The sequence below is a fragment of the Equus przewalskii genome, chromosome 17 (assembly GCF_037783145.1).
Source record: "Equus przewalskii isolate Varuska chromosome 17, EquPr2, whole genome shotgun sequence".
Classification (NCBI taxonomy): domain Eukaryota; kingdom Metazoa; phylum Chordata; class Mammalia; order Perissodactyla; family Equidae; genus Equus; species Equus przewalskii.
The window spans coordinates 10,605,785-10,628,482 of record NC_091847.1 but is presented as its reverse complement, the minus strand read 5'-3'; the positions used below and the strand labels follow the sequence as shown (position 1 = coordinate 10,628,482).

The following is a 22,698-nucleotide window of genomic DNA, read 5'->3' as shown; positions in this document are numbered from 1 at the left end:
ATGTGTCTCTTGTGTGTTTCTGTCTTTCTTTTCTGTCCTTTCAGTGAGATTTAGGAGGAAGGTGAAGTTGTCCACCATTTTGATCCACCTGTGAGTGAGGCTGACTTGGATGTGAAGACTTATGTGATAGATGGGGAAGGGCTTCGCAAAGGCACATGAGTGAGCGCTGGCTGCCGTCATGCTCCTCACAGATTGTCATTTCTTCTTCCCCTTTGTGAATTTATTCTTCTTTCCTAAGCCCTTTCTTTGAAAATGCTGCCTATGCCTGTTTTAAGGTCCTCTGTGATGTGAATTTATCTTTTTCTTCCCAGTGCTGTATTCAATGAGAGTAATGTGCCCCTCCTTGAAGATTCTCTTGCTCTGATGCATACCACACCTGCAGAGAATGGTTCTGTTCTAAAGGTAATTGTGCTTTCACTTTTTAAGTTTCCTCTAAAGACCTTACTGAGTTAAATCCTATAGTGTAACCACGGACATCTGGTGATTTCTGATTGACGCCAGAACTTCAGCTATGAGAAGAGCAGGGAGCCCCAGTTCTCTAGGGAGAACCCTGTTGTCAAATCTCTCACAAGAGTTTCTGAGAATTTCCTCTCCATTATTTGTGTTATTGTTGGTGTTTTTGTTTTGGAGGGGTCTTTGTATTTTTGTTTTCTGGATGCTGGCTGTGCTTCCCTAGTCTCTCTAACAGTTCGCGGTGTGTAGTAGGCACTAAATAAAGATTGATTGATTGAAATGAAATGTTTTGAAATAGCAGCAACCCATCATTGTGTTGCACTATAACCAGCTCACTGCAGCCCTTGCCTTTCCTGTGTCCACTTGCCACACCCTCACCAGTTTAGAAGTCATAGAAACTCAGGTCACTGCCCAGGGAATGTTCTAATTTGCAAGTTAAATGAAAAATTATCCTTGCAAATGAACATTTACAAGTTTGCTCTTTTATTATGTAAGCACATCTATTGTAGAAATTTACTAAATATTTTGTAAAAAGAAAAAATTAAAAATCACTTGTATTCCTACTACCTAAAGACAACATGTAGTTAATATTTAGGTGTATAACTTTTCAGACTTTAGGGTTAAAAAAAAAACAGCCTAAAATACCTGTCATCAATAGCTTCCTTTTTGCTAATTAAAATTATAAAAAGATATATTGGCATCTTTGACTGATAATTGAAAATTGTTAAGTAGAACCTGAGATGTTTTTACAACAGAGAACGACATTCAGTTCAAAGATTTATTGCATAAATAGTATGTACCAGACAGCATGCTAGTCTTTGAAAATTCAAAAATGGATGAAACATGGCCTCTTCTTTCAGACTGCTTATAGTCCACTGGGAGAGAGAATTTTAGTATGTTGTGGTGGAGATATGCACAAGCTGTTTTGCGGGCACTCACCCAGGCCATGGTGGGGGGGTGGGATTAGAAGGAGGGAGGTGTGAGAAGAGAGAGAACAATTTTTTCATGTGTGTGATTAAAATTAAATTGATTGTTGGAACATGAATAGGAGATTTACCATGGCCTGAAGGCAGATAGATAGAATTGTATAAATGAAGGGTCTTTTTCCTTATGTGCTACACCCTAAATACTTAATTCTCTTATTTCCAGTTTGGAATTTTATCTTTTATACTTTTTAAATTCTTGCTACCCCCACAAACACACACTTTCCAGTGCAGAACTGCATCTTCCATAAGGTGCTTCAAATACTAATTAAATAAAAAGTCTTAATTAATGTTTATGGGGCCTCATTCATATTGTACTCTTTTGCAAACAGTGAAGCACTCTTGTGTCTGGATAAAGAAGCATTTGGACTTGAGGCCTCTCCTTTACTCACTGTCTCCTGTGCCGAACCTTTTACCTCTCTCCTCTAGTCCAAGAGCCAGGACAGGCTTAACCCTAGTCAAGTTTTGTCTCACCAAAAGGAACAGCTATATGAAAACTCACAGAACACTTTAGCTCTTTCAAGTTCTGATTGTGGTCTAGGTTCTCCACCAAGCCAAGGTGGAATCACTAATAACCATGATTCCTGAATGTCCCTGTTCATTTAAAGGTTAACACCAGCCAGGCCTGGGTGAGAATTATAAATTGAGAGGATATGGAAAGAATTTAGTCTGATGATTAATGAGTCCTTTAACAACTTTAGATGCTTTGTCTTCTGTAGGATGCTACAGATGAATTGGATGCCTTGCTTTTATCTCTAACTGAGAATCTAATTGATCACACAGTCACACCTCAGGTAAATATGCTTTAAAACAGCAAGATGGAAAGAAATTTCTGTTCTGAAAAATGTTCCTGCTAGATTCCAATTTTTGCCTTTTTTAACAAATTAGTAAAACTTTTCATTTAATAAGAGTTTACATTTCAGTAACCCCTTAGCATTGCCTTTCTGCAGGAAAATTCCACCAGTTTGAATTTGTGTATTGCTGTATATAACCACATGTTAATATATTTGTAATTCAGCACCATATTAAATAACATGAGCAGAAACATGGGGATAAACCAGCTTCTAAAGAGTTAAGACAATAAGGACATACTTAATCTTTTGAAAGAATTTACAGAAAGGTGGGAGCATAAGAATGGTTGGCATTGAACATATTGATTGTTATTGCAGTATGGGAGAGACTGTGCAAAGTACATGACCATAATACAAATAAGAAACACCTCCTTTCATCCAGAGACTTCCTTTTAGTTGGGGTGAAAGGTATACAAATAACTCATTTAGTGCGTTAGGAGTCAGGTGACAAGAATTGCTGTAGGAATTAGATGTCGTTCCAAAGGCTTGGAAGTACAGGTGGTTCTTTCTGTGGTGCTGGATGTTCGCTTAGGTCATTAGTTCTCAAATTTGGGTGTGTATCAGAATCACCTGGACAGTGTATTAAAACACAGATTACGGGGCTGGCCCGGTGGTGCAGCCGTTAAGTGCGCACGTTCCACTTTGGTGGCCCAGGGTTCACCGGTTTGGATCCTGGGTGCAGACGTGGCACCACTTGTCAATCCATGCTGTGGCAGACATCCCATGTATAAAGAGTAGAGGAAGATGGGCACAGATGTTAGCTCAGGGCCAGTCTTCCTCAGCAAAAAGAAGAGGATTGGCAGCAATTAGCTCAGGGCTAATCTTCCTCAAAAACACACACACAGATTGCTAGGCTCTACCCTCAGAGTTTCTGGTTTGGTATGTGTGGGGTGGGGCCTGAGAAGTTGCATTTCTAACATGGTCCAGGTGATGCAGATGTGGTCTGGGAACCACCTTTGGGAACCACCAGCTTAGATGAATAAACAAAGAGACTTTACCAAAGGATAAGAATTAATGACAAGTCTGGGAAAGTGAATAGGCAGAAAATAAAAGGGATAGTGGCAATATGGAGCCGTAATAATCCTTAGTATAGACACAAGAGGTAACTTCTGTAAGATTGATGCAAGATGGTTTGAAGCCTGGAGAAGGAATCCCTGGGGCCCAATTCATAACACTTATTGCATGTATATTCTGTATCATAAGAGGGTAGATGATACAGTGATGAAAATTAAATTGATTTAAAAAATTTTTATATCACTGTGTTTTCCCTTCCCTACAAATTTGGAATGCTTTATTTATTAATTTTTTTTAAAGATTTTATTTTTCCTTTTTCTCCCAAAGCCCCCCATACATAGTTGTATATTTTAGTTGTGGGTCCTTCTAGTTGTGGCATGTGGGATGCTTCCTCACCGTGGCCTGACGAGCAGTGCCATGTCCGCGCCCAGGATCAGAACCAGTGAAACCCTGGGTCGCTGAAGCGGACCATTCGAATCCAATCGCTCAGCCACTGGGCCGGCCCCCTGGAATGCTTTACTTTAAATAAAAATTTAGAATATTATGCATTTTAGATTCTGCCTATGGGCTCTCTATTCTATTGAACTTAGAGATTTGTCAGTTATTAGAACTGTAACACTCCTCTGATAACTGTAGCATTTTAATTGGTTTTGATATGTGCTAGGTCCAGCCCCATGTCACGATGCAGCTATTTTGCTATTTTTGCTTGTGGATGACTTTTAGAATGCCTTTTTCAAGTGCTACCCCCTCCAAAATCCTTTGAATTTTTATTTGTAAATACTTAAATTCATAAATTCGAGGAAACAATTGATAGGTTTATGATAGTTTGTTTCCTTATCCAAGAATACAGTGTTTTTCTCATTCCTATATCTCCTGTCAAAGTTGTGTAGTTATAGCTCCCCAATATGTCTATACTTTTTTCATTATTTTTAGATCCTTTATGCTTTCTGTGCTATTATTAATGAGATCTTTTTTCCTATTATATTTTAAACTGGCTTTAAGAAGTCTCTCGTTTTCTGAAAAAATTCAGCACTTTAATGGAGTTTATATTAATTTTATAGATTATTTTGGAGCAAACTGACATTTTTGTAAATATGAACATGATATATATCTCTATTTTCTCATCTTTTTTTGAGTGTCTAAATGTTCTCTATAAGTCTTCTGTTTTCTTTGTTAGGTTAAATCCTAAATACTTCATAGTTTTGTTGATTTGGTGAATGATATTTAATTTTTTGCTATTGATTTCATAACTTGATTTTGTGTCTAGCAAACTTGCTGAATTCTTTTATTAAAATCTGATTCTCTTAAATATTCTATCAGTTTCTAGGGTGTGTTTACTATCTGTCTACAATTATTGATTAGTCCATTTCTCACCTATTGCTAGATTTGTCATTTGTTGTTTTGTGTATTTTGATGATGTTGCTGTGAGACGCGTATATGTTCATGGTAATTACACTTTCTCGAGCTCCTTTTAGCACTTTAAAGTGTCTTCCTTTGCCTTTTTTCCTCTCATAATTTCCCTTTGATTGATGTAAAATTGACACCCTAGCTTTCTTTTAAATTTGTATTGCCTTCTGTATCTGTTGGTTTTAAATGGACCTTTTGTGAACAACATTTTGTTGGATCTTGTTTTTTAAATCTTATTTGAGAGTCCCTATCCTCTGATTGAGTTTAATCCATTCATATTTACTGTAATTATGGTTATTATAGGACTCATTTCTGCCAAACCATTTTTTGTTGTTGTTGTTGAGGAAGATTTGCTCTGAGCTGACATCTGTTGCCACTCTTCCTCTTTTTGCTTGAAGAAGATTCACCCTCAACTAACATGCATGCCAGTCCTCCTGTACTCTGTGTGTGGGTTGGTGCCACAGTATGGCTGACGAGTGGTGTAGGTTGGTGCTAGGATCTGAACCCACGAACCCAGGCTGACGAAGCAGAGTGCACTGAACTTAACCACTGTGCACCGAGGCTGGCCCCCTGCCAAACCATTTTTTTGTTTACTTTTACCATATATATTTTTTTCTCTTTCTTTCTCTGTTTTGTTTCCTATGGTAAAAGTGTGTTTTCTTAATATTGGTGGGAAAGTCATAGTTTGCATTTTTATTCTTTTGGTGGTCCAGAAGAATATTATTATTATTAAATATTAATATAAGTCAAGGCCTGGACTAATATTAATTTTTTCTTATCAGAATCTAAGGCCACCAGTGCAAGGACTAGTCTAAGTCTAAAATAGGGGGAGTTCTACACATAGAAATAAGATCTAGAAAATTAAACATTAAAAAGAATGTAACAAAGGCCCTATGAGTCAGAAGCAATATGGGTGTTTTTGTTATTGTTTTCTACATGCGTGCATGATTATTAGCAAATCACCTGTATGTAAACAGATTTTTTTTGTGTACTTCCTTTGTGATATTCATTTGAATTAGTCACAATACATTGTTTAGCGTGCTGCCAAGCAAGCTATTATTTGTAATGAACTGAAATTTCAGAAAATAAAATGCTAAACTGGGTCCCGGGGTGGGGAAGAGTCCTCTTTAATGAACTGAAAGTCACATTCTGAACTGAAAGTAGTAGCATTCTTGGAGTAGTAAATTTTTAGATTAAAGAGAGTCTCAAAATTATGACGGTTTCTTAAGTGGTTAAATATGACATCTGTGTTGTGGAAAAGGATCTTGGATTTGGAAGTCCATGTCAGCTCAAGGGGACCATTAAGAACTGCTCCCTCCGTCCCATGCGTTTCACAGTAGAAGAAAGCATTATGAATATAATTGTAAAAAAATAAGTCAGTCTTCTCTAAAAATAAATACAATATAAAATTTATTTTAGGTATCTTCAGCCTCCATGATCATACCCCGGTGGATTGTGCCAGTAAGTTAATGATATTTGCAATTTTTCTTTTGGTTACCCTTTCAGAGTGAGGCCTTAAAAGATTACCAGGCTCTTGTTTTTCCTTAGAAATGTGGGGTCATCCTCAAAGCTCTCTTAACTGAACTTAATGGCTTCAAATTGGTGATATGACTTTTCTGTTTATAAATGCTTAAGGATGCTGACAAAAACAAAAATAAAAATCTAAGGCGAAGGATGGTAAAAAACAACCAACCAACCATGATCATTAAAATCATCTTCCTTATTATTGTAATCATTAGAGAAGATGACTTGGAGCCAAAGTACTGACCTTTGGGTAGGTGGTGTCACCTCTGCTCAGACATGCTGTGTGTCTCCCTCAGCAGAGCACAGTCCTTCCTGATGGACTTGTGGGAAAGGGACCGTCCTTGGCAGGGAAGGAGGGACGTGGTGACAGAGAGGTGGTCTCGCTGGTCTCTCCCCCGGCACCGTTCTTGGTGGACGCTGTGACCAGGTGAGGAAATTCTTTCTCAGTTGTAGTTCTTAGGCATCTGTTAGGAGGAAAAAATAATAAAATTAATTATGTTTAAAGCAATAATGTCAGTCCTTCTTTAATGCAACTTAATTGAAACTTGATAAATCTTTTCTGTTTATTATTTAGAATAGTTTTTTTTTTCTTGTCAGTTGTAATTTTCTACAAAATTTTGAAGTAGACTGTATCATGGTTTTTTTATGAAGTATTTGTTAAAAATGTTAACAGCTTATCTTTAAAAATGTCTATCTTTTAAATTGATTTCCATCTTCTCCTTCCCTGCTTCACTGTCATGTTGTCCATCAGTAAGGTGGAGAGGCACGCTCAGGGCGAGGTGGGCCATCACAGGGGGGCGCTTTTGCTGAAACCTGATACACGGCCGTTGCCGCGTCCTGCTTGCCAGACAGAAACTGGCCTCAGAAGAGCTTTTGTTCAGCATGTAGTTCTTCAGATTTTAATTGTTAGGGCCACAACTGTGTCTGTTTTGCAAAAGATTTATAATTCCTTCATTCTCACCTCAGACTTTTCCCTGATTATGTCTTCTATTTCTCGTATCCTCCTAGTGTTAAGAATGTGGGTCAGTTGAAGTAGATGCTTTCTTAATTAGAGAAAAAAATTCCTAATTAGGGAGAAAAAATTACTAGAGATGATTAACTTGAGAGAAATTTTAGAGTTTCACTTTAAAATTGTTGTCTCTTATCTCCACAGTCTTTGAAGTAATAAATTATTCCTCAGCAAACACTTACTGAATGTCTGTTATGTACCACGCATTGATTGTATCTGGCACTGAAGATAGCAGTGAACATACAGATGTGGGACCTTCCTTGGGGAGCTCACATGTAGTTGTCAAATAGCAGTTAATACAAATGTAATAGGTTATTTTTCTAAACACTTATATGTCTAGTAATTGCCACTATGAAACTAGAGGTTACGTGCAGAGGCCCAGGTGATAATGCTTTGTAATTGAGTTTACACCATAAAATGTTAGTTCTTAAGGACTTCCACATGAAAATTACGCATGAAAGAAGAGCTCATCTCCACTCCTTCCCAAAGCAAAGTGGTCATAAAGGAATTACAGATCAAAAATGACAAGTAGTATACCTGAAACTAATGTCATCTGTCGCTTATACCTCAAAGAAAATAAGAAACAGTAAATAAATCAGTGGAACAGAATAGAGTACAGAAACAAACCCACACATATACAGTTACCTAATTTATGAAAAAGTGATGCAGTAGTGCTGGGGGGAGAGAAGGTCTTCCAGTAAATCAGCTGGACAAGTTGAACATCCATGAGAGAAAAAATTAATCTTGACCCAACCTCATATCATACACAAAAATCCATTCTAGATGGATTGCAGTTCTAAATATGAAGCATCAAATAATGAAGCTTATAGAAGAAAATATAAGTGAACATCCTTGTGGCCTTGAAATAGGCAAAGATTTTTTCAACAGGTCACAAAAAACTTGAATCATACAGGAAAAACTTGATAACTTGGATTATATCAAAAACTTCTGTTTATCAAGAGATATAATTTCAGGAACCCAAAAAGGGAAGCCACAAAGTGGGAGAAAACATTTGCACCACCCTCCCCGCGTTTCTGCCTCTGTCTCTTTCTCTCTGACAAAGGATTCACATCCAGATTATAAAAAGAGCTCTTGTAAATCAGTAAGAAAAAGCTAAATAGAAAAATTGACAAAATACTCAAATAGGCAGTTCACAAGAGAATATCCAGATGACATGTAAGCATACGGGACGGTGTGCAACTTGACTAGTCATTGAGGACTACAATTTAAACCACCATGTGATACCACTACACACTACCAGAATGTCTAAAGTGTAAAAGACATGGAGTACCAAGGGTTGGTGAAGATACGGGGCAACTGGAACTCTGTAAATTAGAATAACCTTGTTGGAAATAGGTTTGGCAATATCTACTAAAGTTAAACATACACAGTGACTCAGTGATTTTATTCTTATGTGCATACCCAATAGAGATACGAATATATGTCCATCAAAAGACACGTAGATGAATGTTTATAGCAGCTGTGTTCATAATAGCCTAAGCTGGAAGCATTCCAAAAGCTTATTAGCAGTCAACTAGATAAGTACTAGACTAGAGCAATGAAAATTAATGAACTACAACTGCAGTGTAGCAATACAGATGAATTGCATAAACATAATTGTATCATTTATCTGTTACTGTGTAACAAATTTCCACAAATTTAGCAGCTTAAAACAATACACATTTATAATTTCATTTCCTGTGGGTCAGGAGTCTCAACCTAGCTTTGCTGGGTCCTCTGCTTCAGAGTGTCTTACAAGGCTGTCATCAGGATGTTGGCCAGGGTTAGGTCCTCGTCTGAATGCTCAACTGGAGAAGGATCTCCAGTCGTGGTTGTTGGCAGAATTAAGTTCCTGAAGGGCTATCAGACTGAGGGCCTCAGGTTTTAGCTGGCTCTTGGCCAGAGGCTACCTTCACTCTTTGCCATGTAGGCCTCTCCACCATAATTGCTTATTTCATCAAAGCCAGCAAACCAAGAAGGCAATAGAGAGTCTGCTAGCAAGCCAGAGCCACAATCTTGTATAATCTAATCTCAGACGTGACCCCCTGTTCCTTTTGCTATAATCTATTGGTTAAAGCAAATTATAGGTCCTGCTCATGCATAAGCGGAAGAGATTGCATAAGAGTATGAATACCAGGAGGTGGGGCTCATTGGGGATCATTGTAGAGTCTCCTCACCATAATAATGGTAAGCAAAGTAAAGTTGAAAAAGAAGCACAACTCTTAGAGATGAAAATAATGGTTACCTTTGAGGTGGTTAGTGACTGGAAGAGTGCTAATAATTTTCTGTCTCTTGATTTGTGTGCTGATTACAAAGGTGTGTTCAATTTGCAAAAAGTCATCAAACTATAAACTCAGATTTGTGCACTTCAATATTATGTATGTTATAATCAATAAAATGTTTTTAAAAAAATGACTGGGTTGCATCTCTACAGAGTCAAATTTATTTTGGGTGTTCTTTCTGTAAAATTTTATTTTAAAGGCATAAAACCATAAGGACAAAGTACAGGAAAGGAGACAACAGCTATTGAGAGAACTTAACAAATTTTGGAAGCAGATAAGTGGTAGCCAACGTAGCAGAGAGGAGAAGACTGAAATCTAAGCCTGAAAAGGGGAGGGAGTGGAATCTGAGAAAATAAAAAGCAAGCCAAGTCACACTGCAGAACCCTGGAAAGGCTCAGGAATTAGAGGTGCCAGATACTTGTGAAGATAGGAGTATGAGGTGGGGCTGAGAATGTGAGGATTGGTTGAAAGTATTTATACCCGTTTGGACACTTACCTCCCCACCCATCCTGGCATGATTCTGGAGGCTTCCTTTGGGAGGAGCTGGGCCACAGAGGCTCTGGATTTGGGAGTTTCTGCCTAGAGTAAGACAGGGAGGTTAGCTCAAAGTCCACACGCTGAAGGGTGAGATGCCCAGCCTGCCTTCTCTCAGCTTCCAGAATGCTGTCAGCCATGTATAATGTCTCAGGTGAGAAATTAAGAGGATCATTCTAGAGAAACTGACCAACCACAAAGAAAAGGCCCACAGAAACTAATGTTTGTGGATCCCCTGATGAAAATGCCGGGAAATCTGCCTAGTAACTACCTGGAAGCCCATTAGTTAATGAGTTTTGCCTCTGTTTCCCATATCTTGCACATCTTTCCAAGCTGCATCCCGGTGCTTCCCTCTTAAATGTGAAGAGAGCCAGAGATTATCAGATGTTTAAGACCAAAATGGGTAGACGGAAAAAGAAACAAGGAGGAAGTAAAGGCAATGTGAGTATCAAAAGCTTCACAAAAGGATAGCATTGTGAGAGAGAAGATGCTGCATCCATGCAATAGTAACTGGAAATTGAAAAGAAAAGGAACAGAAAACAAAGCAACCTTAGAAATTATTAACCACGTTAAAAGTAAAATCCACAGAATGTGTGGAAGATAAGATTGGGGAAATCTCCCAAAAAGTAGAACAAAAAGATGAAAACTGGAAGAGAAAGGAAAGTTGGAGGATTGGTCTTGGAAATGTAATGTATGAATCATCGGATATCCAGAAAGGAAAACGGAGTAAATAAGAGTGAGAAGATTGTCAAAGAAAGGAATTGAGATTTCCCAGAACAGAAGTACTGGAGCTTTTTAGATTAAATGGGCCTTCTGAATACGCATCACAGAGAATGAAAGTAGACAGCACCAAGGAACACCATAGAGTTAAGAGAGGATGTAAGTCTTCGGGGAGCGGGGAGTACATACACAGGATCCGTAATCAGAATGACAGCAGACTTTACTGAAAACTAAAGATAGTGGAACGATGCCTTCAGGATTCTGGAGGAAGATCATATTTCACCTAGAGTTTTATTTCCAAACCATCAATGAAGTGTGAGATTAGAATAAATAGACGTAGAATTTCTCTAAAATATATACTTCTATGCAGTCTTCCTCAGAAAGCTGTGTGGTCCATCAAAACAAGGTGATTATCCAAGAAAGATGATGATATGGGACCCAGGAAACAGAGAGGTGCAGGAACTTACCAGGAGGAAGGTGAAGGGAAGTTCCAGGGTGGCACCTGCCCAGTAGGTCTAGAAAGGACCCTGTACAGATCTGAAGAGGGTTTAGAGTCTGGGCAGGATATTGGCAAGAAAAATACAAACACATCGCCCACCCCAAATTTTAAAATTACTTGACATGTCTGAACGTACTGAGAAGAGATCCATGGTTTTATCTGCAAGGTTAGGGATAAATGAGAGATAAGTATAGAAACTGAGCAAGCAGTCACTACAAAAAATGAGATAGTTTTTCAGTCCAGGAGAAAAAAATTGTGCAAGAAAAAAATATCACGAAAGTGTTTATATAATTACAACAAAGACTGAATATGGTCAAAATTGTTGATGTAACTGTTGAAAGATAGGATGGAAGGATTGTGGAGCTGGTGAGTGGGGTGTGAGAACGCTAAGCCTTCACAGTCTGTAGGAGGAGATCCTTATAGAAACGCATCACTTAGAACAGTTAGGACTTTTGCTAGTTGTGCATCAGAGTCATCTGGAGAACTTGTTGAAACACAGATTACTGGGCTCCAACCGCAGGGTGTCTGATTCAGTGTGTCTGGGTGGTACCTAAGAATTTGCATTTATAACAGATTCCCGGGACCACACTTTGAGAACCAGAGATAGAGAAAAGCCATGGAAAATACCAGAAAAAGACAGTTGAAAGTGTTTGAGTCTATCTGGTAGAAATGGAGAGGAGTAGTGCAACTGACTTGTGTTTCATTTATAAACTTGTTAGTACTTTTGACATCTTAGTCTATGTCCTCTGAACGATCTATTTTGATACTAAGTTTTTATAAAACCAAAATAGATGTCATTACATCCTTGCATCTAAGTTCATGCTCGTTACCTGTGGCAGAGACTCTTGGGCCCTCATGCAAAGCCCATATTTGATTTTTCACACAGCTCTAACAAAGCAGATTACTGGTGTGGGAACTGACACAGCCATCTGGGCTGTAAAGCACAGAGCAGCCTACTTACCATGGTGTTTCTTGAGCAGGTTGCTGCCATGCTCAGCAAAGTACTGTTCTTGATATTGATAATAATCCCAACTCATTAAGATATGGTTAAGCAACTGTTTGGTATATTTTATTCAAGGAAGTAGGGGAAATCAGTATCTTTAGATCTCATTTCAAGATGAAATAAATATCAGTTATCTAGAAAATTGCCTCCTGCGGACTGCCTCATTGCTAAATTAGGTGTTACAAAGTAGTCATTTAGGTATGTAATTTTCTCTCAGTGTGTTTCATGTGGCACTTACGGAGAAATGCATGTTGCTCCCACCCTAGATGGTTTCATCGAATAACTCTCATACTTTCTTCCTTTCAGCCCTGCTCCAACCTTGGCCGAAGAAGCCGTCTTGAAGCAGAAGTGTTTACTGACGACTGAGCTCTAAGGGATGGCCTCTTGGCCATCTGTAACTGGAATGCCTAGCACTCTCCAGCAGTCCGTCCTGGAATCAGGTTCCACTGGAATATGTTGGATTCAGGAGCTTGTCTGTTACTTGTGGGTAAAAACGTTCACCTACATTTGACTTCAACTCCATGAAAAAACAGCTACATTTTCCGTCCAACTGGAAGGGTTTAATTATGCTACATATTTGCCCAAATGAGGGTATCTGGTCTTTTGCTTTCTATAGTTTTATTAAAGTTGTAAATTCCTGAAACAAGGGAATTACTTTCCTTGTGGTTTCCTTCAAACCCTTGGCTCCACCTAGTGGTTGTAATTGTTCAGGATGCCTTCGTAGCTAGGCTGTCTCTGGTGTCAACAGCCTTGTTCTCTCTCTCTAGTATCAGGTTGAGTGTCCTTCCTCTCAAGGCCTGTTAGAGAAACTGCATTTTTCATGCATTACCTGGAAATAAAGAATTTAGGGAATTAATGAGGACAATGTGTAGGTATTAAGGGCTAACTTTTTTATAATTACAATACTAAAGAGAAGTTTAGAATACAGAGGGTTTTCAAATGTCTCCCATTCTTTTGACTTCTCACTGGACTGGCTATCTTAATACTTCAAGTTGACATAAAGGTAAGATAAATCTTGAGAAGAACTACAGAGAAATCAAGTGGGCATTGTATTTTTTCAGCCTTTCCTTCCCACAGGGAGCACTGACTTGCACCACACACATATTCTGTGACTTTTCAGCCTGGAAGGAGCCAGGGTAGGTTCGAGAGACCCTGGGCCGTTTCCCACAGATGCCTACACTTCTTCCTGAGCAGGCCGGGGGCGCAGGCCTTTCTAGGCTCAGGCCCTGACGGAGCAGCACAACAGTGTCTGTGGCTTTAGTGCTCCACACGGTACCTGTTTGCACATAGGCTCCGTTTCCTTTTAGTATAAATTTTGAGCTTGTAAAATGAAGAAAACAAAACAAAAATGCCAGGACAGAAATAGGGAGTCGGGGTGGGGGCATTTTGTTTCTTGAACACCTACTGTGTCCGAAACTGTACACAACACACTGAAAGAGCTCACATCTCACACTACATTAGAAATTGTGTGTTAAAGTTCTCTAGAATTTCCTCATCACTTTTGGTCTGTATAGAAAAATTCTGGACATTAAAGTAGTAAATACTCATTATAGAAAATAGAGAAAAGTATAAAAATAACCATTCACGATCTCAACACCCAGAAAAACACTGTTTTAGCTTTAAAACTTTAGAATGCATAAGGTAGACCTCAGTTGCTGTTGGAAGTGAGGACGACGTGGAAACCATGTAGGTAAAGCCACTGTTAATCCCTGTTATTCAAGACTGATGTTATACTATTCCTCGTGGAATTTGCTTTTTAGTTTTCTGCCCTGTGATGTGTGTATAATTGAGTGTTAATGTATGCGGCTCAGCGTAAAAGAACAGCCAGTTTTATGATCTTTAAAATTCCATGGTTTGGACTATCCTGGGCTCCCTTTAGCATAATCATGTGCTCAGGCAAACACACGCAAGTGTCTGACTGGAAAGCTGAGGAATTTTAATCCTGTGCTGTTTCCCAGGGAGCTGTGCAGACTGGAAACCACTTTTGCACAAAACTATTTTGCTGAAGGAAAGAAAGTTGGCACTTCTTGCTGGCTGCTTCCCCTTAGCCATTGTGCTAAGCTAGTAGATTTCACTGGTGGAGCTCTTGCCAATTCTTAATTGTAAAACAAATTTTCCAGCAGCTGTACGGGACACCCCGAACCAGGGGCTTGACCCAGGACATGTTGGACTGGACATCACGTTTTCAGTGTCCTGACAACCCTAGATACACTGAAAGGTTAGGTTGTGCTTCCAAGCACAAAGCAGCGAGGGCATTACTAGCTTGGAAAGCCTGAATTTCCCATCTAGTTTAGGAGGTAGCACCATCCTCCTTTTAAACTTCCTAGAATTTAGGAATTAAGTTGTTGAGAATATTCTATAACCTTTGTGTCTTCAGGTACCTGTGTTCTTGCCACTCAGAATATTGCTAGGGACTTTCTTAAAATTCGCTTAAGTCTCAAGCTAAAAGGAAATTTTGTCTCATGTTCTGACATGAAGTGGTAAACATGGAAATTAATACTTTAACAGGGACTTGGCCCTGACAGATTAGAGACCTGTTAGGTGTAACTTTCCTGTCATATCTGCTGCTGGTGCCATCTCTGAGCTGATGTAAACCTCATCTTGTTCTGCTCATTGAGAATGGGAGGGAGGGAGGGGCAGGGCTGAGGATACTGAGAATGTGTCAGATGGGGAAGGGGGGAATCTGTCTCTGTGAGCAGGAGAGAGAAGCACTGTGAGTCGGTAAAGGATGCTGTCATTGGAGCTGATACTGGATACGAGGGCAGACTGGGTTCACTGAAGTGGGAGGAGCGGGAAAGGAGGAACAGCTGTGGAGGCACTATAGGCTGGTGCCCTGCAGGGCAGAGGACCCCATTACAAGAGGTTAGAATCTGCCTGCACATCTGAATCATCTGATAAATTAAGTAAAGCTCAGATCCTCAGATGAGGTTAAATAGCCCTACTGTCTGTTCAGAAGGACAGCCAGTTAGGCAGGAAGTTTTTCTGTATCCAGATGAGGTTCCCATGGTACAATATAGCTAAAAAGAAATATTGGCAACGTTTAATCAAGTCAATTAAGTCAGGAGTAATGAGAACATGTTTGAAAAGAAAGCAAGAACAATGGTTTATTTGAGTGCTCCAGCTAGAGAGCGGTTAGCCGTCCTCCATTGGAGGCAGCTTTACGGCTGAGATAACAGACCCAGAGCGGCAAAAACAAACGAAGGCTGCTTCAGCCACAGGCTCAACTGCCCTGTGGTTACTCTTTCCAGATTTCCAGGACCAGATTTTACTCTGGGAACTCGTTAGGAAGAAGGACAATAGAACTTGTGACTGTGAGCCGGGTTAGGCGGGCGCTGAAAGTGGTGGCACCTCTGCCGTCCTCTCCCGTCGCCTCACTGGTCTGTCGCCTGTGCTCCAGTGTTGCTGCTGCTGCTCTTGGATGGTTTGCCGTGTGCACAGCTCTAGTACACTTAGCACAGCGCTCAGCAGTGGACGGTCTGCTGCCGGCCTTGGGCAAGCTGCAGATGAATTTCAGATCAGTCCTTTGTACAGTCTGGAAGGAAGGGGAGAGGCGGCCTGCTGGTTTAAAATAAGATTGGCAGTTTCAGTTTTCTGCCCTATACTGTTCCTCAGAACTTGTAACATAATCAGTGAGATCCTATTTCTCACTGTCAGTTGTATCACCTTTGTATCCGCAGGAAGGACTTCTTGTTCTTTCATTCCTGTCCTTCAGGAAACACTGCTGAACAGAGGAATGCTTAGGTTCCTTTGATCTTGGTAAATTTAGACATGCCCTTAGCAGTTTTCCTAAAATGTTTATTTTAAGAAAAAAAATTTTTTCTGCTTTACCTCCCCAACCCCCCCCCAATACATAGTTGTATATCTTAGTTGCAGGTCCCTCTAGTTGTGGCATGTGGGACGCCACCTCAACAAGGCCTGACAAGCAGTGTCATGTCCGTGCCCAGGATTTGAACTGGCGAAACCCTGGGCTGCCGCAGCAGAGCGCACGAACTTAACCGCTCAGCCATGGGGCTGGCCCCCAAAAAAATTCTTTTAAAAAATATTTCTTATAGTTTGCTAATGTTTTGTCTTTACCTTTATCTGCTCCTGCACAATCACGGGTGCTCTGTGGACAGTTAAGGATGAAAGCCCCGGTTGTTCCTTGCGTCTGGACTGCTTGTTCTCTTACGCTTCTCGGTTCTGGCTGAAACTGGGGCCTCTGACTTCTCCTAGATGAGCCCAAGATGAAAGCTCAGTATCATGTCAGAAACCTTGTTAGAGCTGAATTATTTGGGAGTTACTTACATGGAGAAAAATCTTTGATATTTTTCTGTAAGTAAGGGTCTTGAGAAGCACAGTTCCTGTCTGCTCCTTTAGAGCAGGGTCAGCAGACTTTCTGTAAAGAGCAGAGGGAGTTAACACTTTACTGTCACCTCTGCTTTGCAGCACAGAAGCAGCATAGGCCAGAGTCAGTGAGCCGGCATGGCTGGGTTCCAGAAAGCCTCACGAAACAGGTGCGCGTCCCGATCTCCAGCTCTGTAGGGGAGAGTGGCTCCCTGGGAGGCAGGCAGGTGTTCAGAGTTCTGCAGCGTTGCCCGTTGCTTGGAGGCACCTGACATCTTTAGATCCTCATTCACACATGGACAAGGTCAGTCGTGGGTCTCACCGTTTCTGATTAATTTTGCCCTCAGCCTTTTAGTTGCTTAGAAACATGGAATCTTATGCAGACTGAACAACGTACATTTCTATATTATTTGTCCTATTTCCCTCTCAAAAATTTAAACACTCTGGTTCTTGAATGATCAGAGGAAAGTTGGCAACTTTTCCTACCTATTAGCGCCCAGGGTGAGGGTTTGTTTGGATTATAGAAACTTGCCCTGAGTCTCACTCTGCTGTGTTAACATGTTGGTAGAGCTGTGATGATTTCCAGTTCTAAGAGACAGGAGCCGTAAATCTCCTTATCGCATTGCTTGAGACAACAACTCAGTGACTTCCCAGGATTTCTCTTCGTCAGCGATGCGTTTTAGCACAGATCCCTTGCTCTTTTTATCTTCATGAGGACCTCACTAACTATTTCGTGTTTACTTTTTATATGTGTAAAGCTTTGCAGTAGCTTTTAAATTGTAATTTATTTTTATATCAAGTGCACTACTCATTCAGTGAGCCCCACAGTGTTATGACTTGTATTAGAAGCACTGCCCCGAACTGTGAGTCGTTTGTATACCGAGATGAGAACTGTAGATGTGACCACAAATAAAGCTTTTGTGAGACATTTATGTTTTGTGAGCTGTTTCAGTTTCTTGGAAGTGTAATACCTGTTTGCTGGCCTTTTTCTCTCCTCAGCAGCATTGTTACTTCAGAGTAGCTGTTAGGTGGAGCTGTTGTTAATGAGAGGCCGAGGAGAAGCAGCCCCAAGGTTTTCAGTGTTCATTTTAGTAGGTATGGTGTAAATTTGAGAGTAGAGGCGTTTTCGAAGTTTAAAGACCTCATTGGTCATGGCCAGCTGTTCTGGAAGGCACAGCGGTCGTTCCAGGAGCAGCATGTACAGCAGAAGCACAGCTCTGCTGGTTCACACCCGCGGGACCTTGAGTGAACTACATAACACACCTGCGCCTCTGTTCCTTCCTCTGAAATAATGCGTTCTGTGTGCGACATAGCGTCCTCTAGAGGGCAGGGAGATGTCCTCCCACTCCTCTCCTTCGCCTCCCGCCGCCCCAGCCTTCTCCAGGTGTGCGCCCGCCGCCCCAGTCTTCTCCAGGTGTGCGCCTGCCGCCCGAGTCTTCTCCAGGTGTGCCTCCACCATCCACCCCAGCCTTCTCCAGGTGTGCGTCCACCGCCCGCGGTCCCAGCAAAGAGCAGTGATGCCCGTATTGATTTCAGGACTTCTGCTGGGCAGAGGCATCCGGCACCACCGGAAGTCCGCCAGGCTTCTGAGAAGTCTCGTCTGTCCCTCTCCCCTTCTCTCCCTTCTGCCTACAAGACAGGCAGCCATGGGCCTTGGAAAACAAGAAGCTTCTTAGGCTCTTTGAAGATGTGCAGGGAGCGGCAGGAACCTGGGCTCGGTCACCTGTGCTGGAAGCTCTCCTAAAAGATTTTTTGGCGGTAAGCACCCAAAGTCACTCTAGCTTAAGCGCAACGATTCATTGGAGAGAGATGGTGACTCCTCTGAACCCACAGGAAGGCGGGAGGCGGGCAGAAGTGAAGGGGAGGAACAGCCTGGCCTCTGCCTGCTGCTCCCCAGGCAGGGAGCTCCGGCTGGCGCCTTGGGTCGTGTGCCCACATGTTGGCCCCGGAGGGCAGGACACCTGACAAGGCCATGGATTCCCAAAGGGAAGAGAATGGATACTGGGCTGCCGAAACCACCACAAAAAGAACCCAGCATGCTACCCAGAGAGGGCTTTTGTGGTCAGCACCAAGAAAAGGCAGGAGGGGTGAAGAGGGTGGCTGCGGAGCTCAGATTGGGAAGACGTCAGTGTTGGTTTGGTGGCAGTGTGATGGCTTAGGGTGATCTGTCCCAGCAGACATTCAACCCCACCGTGCTTAGATTCTGGGCCTCCATCCTGGAGGAGAGACCTACAGGGGTGCAGAGCAGCCCTTTTGTCCACAGCAGGGTGGCCCGGCCCACACGTGCACTGGGGGTGCTCCCCAGCCCTGTGTAGTGCACCCTTCACACATCACGTGCACCACGCAAAAATAAGGGCTAGCTCATGCTCTCAAGCTAGGAAATCAGGATGTTGGGGCAGAAATAGATTTTCAAAATAACCTAGTCCCAGCTCCTCAATGCTTCGATCAGGAAACAGGTCCAGAGAGGAAAAGAAACTTGCCCCAGGTCGGAGGGCCAGGGCCAGGAATTCAGTTCTTGGCTTCCAGGACATTGTCTCCCCGCTCTCCTTTGTTGTCTTCCGTCCATACTACTTGTCTTGGCTCTCGACATCAGAGTTGCCACGAAGGGTAGTCTCGCTTTTTCTGCTGTATCCTTGAGGCCCTTCCTCCCTGGTTCCAGAATGTCCCCGGGAGCAGCTTATCCGTTTCAAGATTCTGTGGCTCCAGGCAAAAGCCTTCTCAAAAAGAAGGCCCCAACCCGGATCTGGAGGGACCTGCACACCTCTACCATCCTTCAGGGCCCCAGAGGTCCTGGAACAGCCCCCTCCTCTTCCCAGGTTGCAGCCACTAGTCCCTGCCTCGGGAGGATCTCCCCACGTTGCCCACGTGCTCCCAAATCCCACTTGTCCATCCCTTCAGGAGCTCAGAGGATCATCTTGCTGGCAAACCGAGAGGACGGGTGCAAACAGAGGCAGACAGAGGACAGGGAGAGTCCCACTCGTCCCCAGGGAGCTCGCACACAGTTTGCCACTGGTTCTTTTTTTTCCTATACAAAAATCATTAACATTTAAAAGAATGACGTTTTACATCTGATCCTCAGAAATGTCGATGCAAATAATCCATAATCAATCGATAAGATTGGGGTGAGTTTACTATGAGCCAGGTCTGAGGAGGGCCTAGCCCGGGGCCTGCCTTCCCCAAGGAAGGAAGGGCACCAAAGAAGTGGGAGGTACGGAGTGGTTATATACCATCTTGGAACAAAGAGGATACATCACATTGACAGGAGTATCTCTTTTACTGTCATGAGATGCTGAGCTGGCACAGCAGGTCAGTGGTCAGCAGGCCAGTGGTCACAAGCTGAGCATACCAAGTCGGTAATTAATCCTTAGTTTCCAGGAAGAGAATGCTTATCCTTAAAGAAATGCCGATATGGGAGAAAGCTACATTCTTATCTTTAAGGGCCTCATTCTTGTCTTTGGGACATAGTAAATGTTTAAAGCAGAGGTACAATGCATGCTCGACAGGCCATGTGAGGCTCTTTTGGCAAAACAAGGTCAGGCTGAATTAGTTTTACACCAAATGGCTTCCTCTCCTATATATATCCTATTGCTTTTCATTTGTTTATTGGCCATTATGCATCTTATAGTTGAAATTTTGTATCCTTTTACCAACCTCTCTCCATTTCCCCCACCCCCTGGCAACCACCATTCTATTGTCTTGTTCTGTGAGTTTGGCTTTTTTAGGCTCCACATGTGAGTGAGACCATGCAGCATTTGTCTTTCTCTGACTTACTTCACTGAGCCTAATGCCCTCAAACTCCATCCACGTTGTCACAGATGGCAGGATTTCCTTCTTTTTTGTGGCTGAATAATATTCCATTGTGTATATATAGCATGTTTTCTTTCTCCATTCACTGTTGATGGACACTTAGGTTGTCTCCACATCTTGGCTATTGTGAATGATGCCCTGGCTCTTAGTCTGCTTTCAGGCTAAGGACTCTCTGGCAAATGGACACTCAGGCAGTTTTGCCTACAATTCCACGTGCTCATTGATCCCCCAGGAAGCCTCAGATTGGAAGCCTCTTCTCTAGACTGATGTTGGGAATGTCAGGCTGGAGGAGGTACTGGGAGAGGAGAAGGCAGAGAGAGGGAGGCGGCTTTACTTGGACAACTGCTGGCTCCCCTCCCAGCTGTCTGCAGCACTGGCCCAGGGTAGAAGCCCAGCACATGCTGACTAAAGGCCTGAAGGCACACAGAGTTCCCAGCTTAGAATATTAAAGAACACAATCCTCTAGGCCAACTGTTTTATATGTTTTCTTACTCAGTTACAATAATATACAAATATGCCCTAATGGAAGCTCATCCATCAGCCCCTCTGCCTTGTCCTTGTAAATGGGGTGAGACTAGTACCTGCCTCATGGTGTGAAGGTTAAATGAGTTAACAGTAGAATCCGCCTGTGTGCTGATGCCCCCCAAGCCCTAGTTCCGACCCAGATCTCTTCCTGGACCCCCTCCCAGCTCCACTTGGATGCTGGACACGCATCTCAGACTCGGCATATCTTAAGCCAAACTTAAAGTGGCTAACAAAGCCCCCCACCCCACACATGCCCAAATGGCTGCTTCTCAAGGCCTGATCTCAGCGAACTATCTACCTGCCCCTGATTCCTCTCGCTCCCCTCCCATGTCCCATCAGCCCTCACGTCCCGTGGCGTCTATCTCTGAAATGCCTCCGTTTCTGCAGCTAACCCCTTGACCAAGGCAGGTCTGGCTTGCGCTCCTGCAGCTGCCTTCCTGGTGGTTTCCTGCATTCGCTTAGGTGAAGCCGTTTTCCAGCTGTAGCCAGAAGTGAGGTCACGTTCCTCCTCTCCGTTGAAGCTTTAATGGCTTCCCAGTGCCCTCAACACAGAATCCACACTCCGTTGGTGGCTTCCATGGCATGGCCGGTGGCTGTGCTGCTCCCACTCCACTGGGTAGCCTGCACTCACTCTCATGATGGGGCCTTCCCTTGTTCTGGTGGGAACTTGGTGGCCCCAGGCCCCTTGCCTTGAGGATCCTTGTTTAGGGCTCAGGTTGCACGTCACTTCTTCCAGATGTCCTCCTGTGCACTCCAATATCAGCCCATTCCCACTGTCACCACCTTTTGTGATTACTTGTTAACCGTCTTCTCTGATAATATAAGCTTGTCCTGTGCTGCATTCAGGGCGCCCAGCACGCTGCCTGGCACGCAGGTGAAGGAATGCTGAACTGATTAAGCACCCACTCTGTTCCATGGAGGCTGTAAGGCCTTGGTTTAGAGGTCCCCCATTTACTCCTTACCACAACTTCTGTGCTCTTAAGGGAGCCAGGAAGTCTGGCTGTAGCTGGTGTTGGACCAGGAGTTGAACCAAGTCTGTTTGACTCTAGCGCCTGAATTCAGCATGTCCCAAACTTTGGGCCTTCACACACAGGTCACAAGTCATCCTGATTTGCCTGGGACTGAGAGGGGTCCTGGGACATGGGACTTTCCATGCTAAAACCAGGAAAGTCCTGGGCACACCAGGACAACTTGTCAGTGTACTAACAGACCACCTTCACAATTTTGCCACATGTGTGTGTTAGCTACTTAGTATTTATCCTTACATTATCTTTTCATCAACTTGCTTTTACATAGCTTCATCCTAAAATGTAAATCACAGTTGTGATGGGCTGGTTATTGTCTTGCTAATATGTAGTAAAATAAACACAATTATTAAAATGAAAAGTGGTCTGCCAGTATATCACATAAAGCCATCTCACACAGCCCCGGGGTGAGCTTGCCCTGCTTTGGGAAACCCTGTCCAGCCCTGCACTTGCCCAGACCCCTGTCTGCTCTTCCTGCCCCTGAGCCCTCCCAGGGAAGCACTGTGCCCGCCTCCTGTGACTCAGCCCCAGGGGTGTCAGCGCTCACTGCAATGTGTAGGTTGCCTCCTTCAGGGGTCCCAGCCTCCGCACGAGGGCTGTTATCACTCAGATACCAGTGAAGAGCCTATTAATGACAATGGGAGGCAGTAAGCAGTGTGTCTGGGGACACAGTACTTGTCACAGTCAAAGTATGAACCTGGATGTGCTGTGGTCTGTCTCAGGCAGAGCCAGAACACAG

At 42.7% G+C, this 22,698-nt stretch overlaps 1 protein-coding gene across 12 annotated transcripts in view; it reads left to right on the top strand.

Annotated features, from left to right (window-relative positions):
* The window catches only part of EPB41L5 (erythrocyte membrane protein band 4.1 like 5), a 118,352-nt gene extending 100,818 nt beyond the window's left edge, over positions 1-17,534 (top strand). For 4 of the 12 annotated variants that reach the window (XR_011528658.1, XM_070581105.1, XM_070581100.1 and 1 more), the window contains 5 exons: positions 312-402; positions 2,156-2,230; positions 6,128-6,169; positions 6,532-6,659; positions 12,586-12,930. Coding sequence is in view for 9 of the 12 variants with exons in the window: in XM_070581105.1 (XP_070437206.1) it covers positions 312-402; positions 2,156-2,230; positions 6,128-6,169; positions 6,532-6,659; positions 12,586-12,652 (403 nt within the window). In the remaining 3 variants the exon portion in view is untranslated. Of the gene's footprint in view, positions 1-311; positions 403-2,155; positions 2,231-6,127; positions 6,170-6,528; positions 6,660-12,585 lie in introns of those variants that run through there. The other 8 variants (XR_011528659.1, XM_070581098.1, XM_070581099.1 and 5 more) reach the window with 4 other exon arrangements.
* Positions 17,535-22,698: the final 5,164 nt, after the last annotated feature.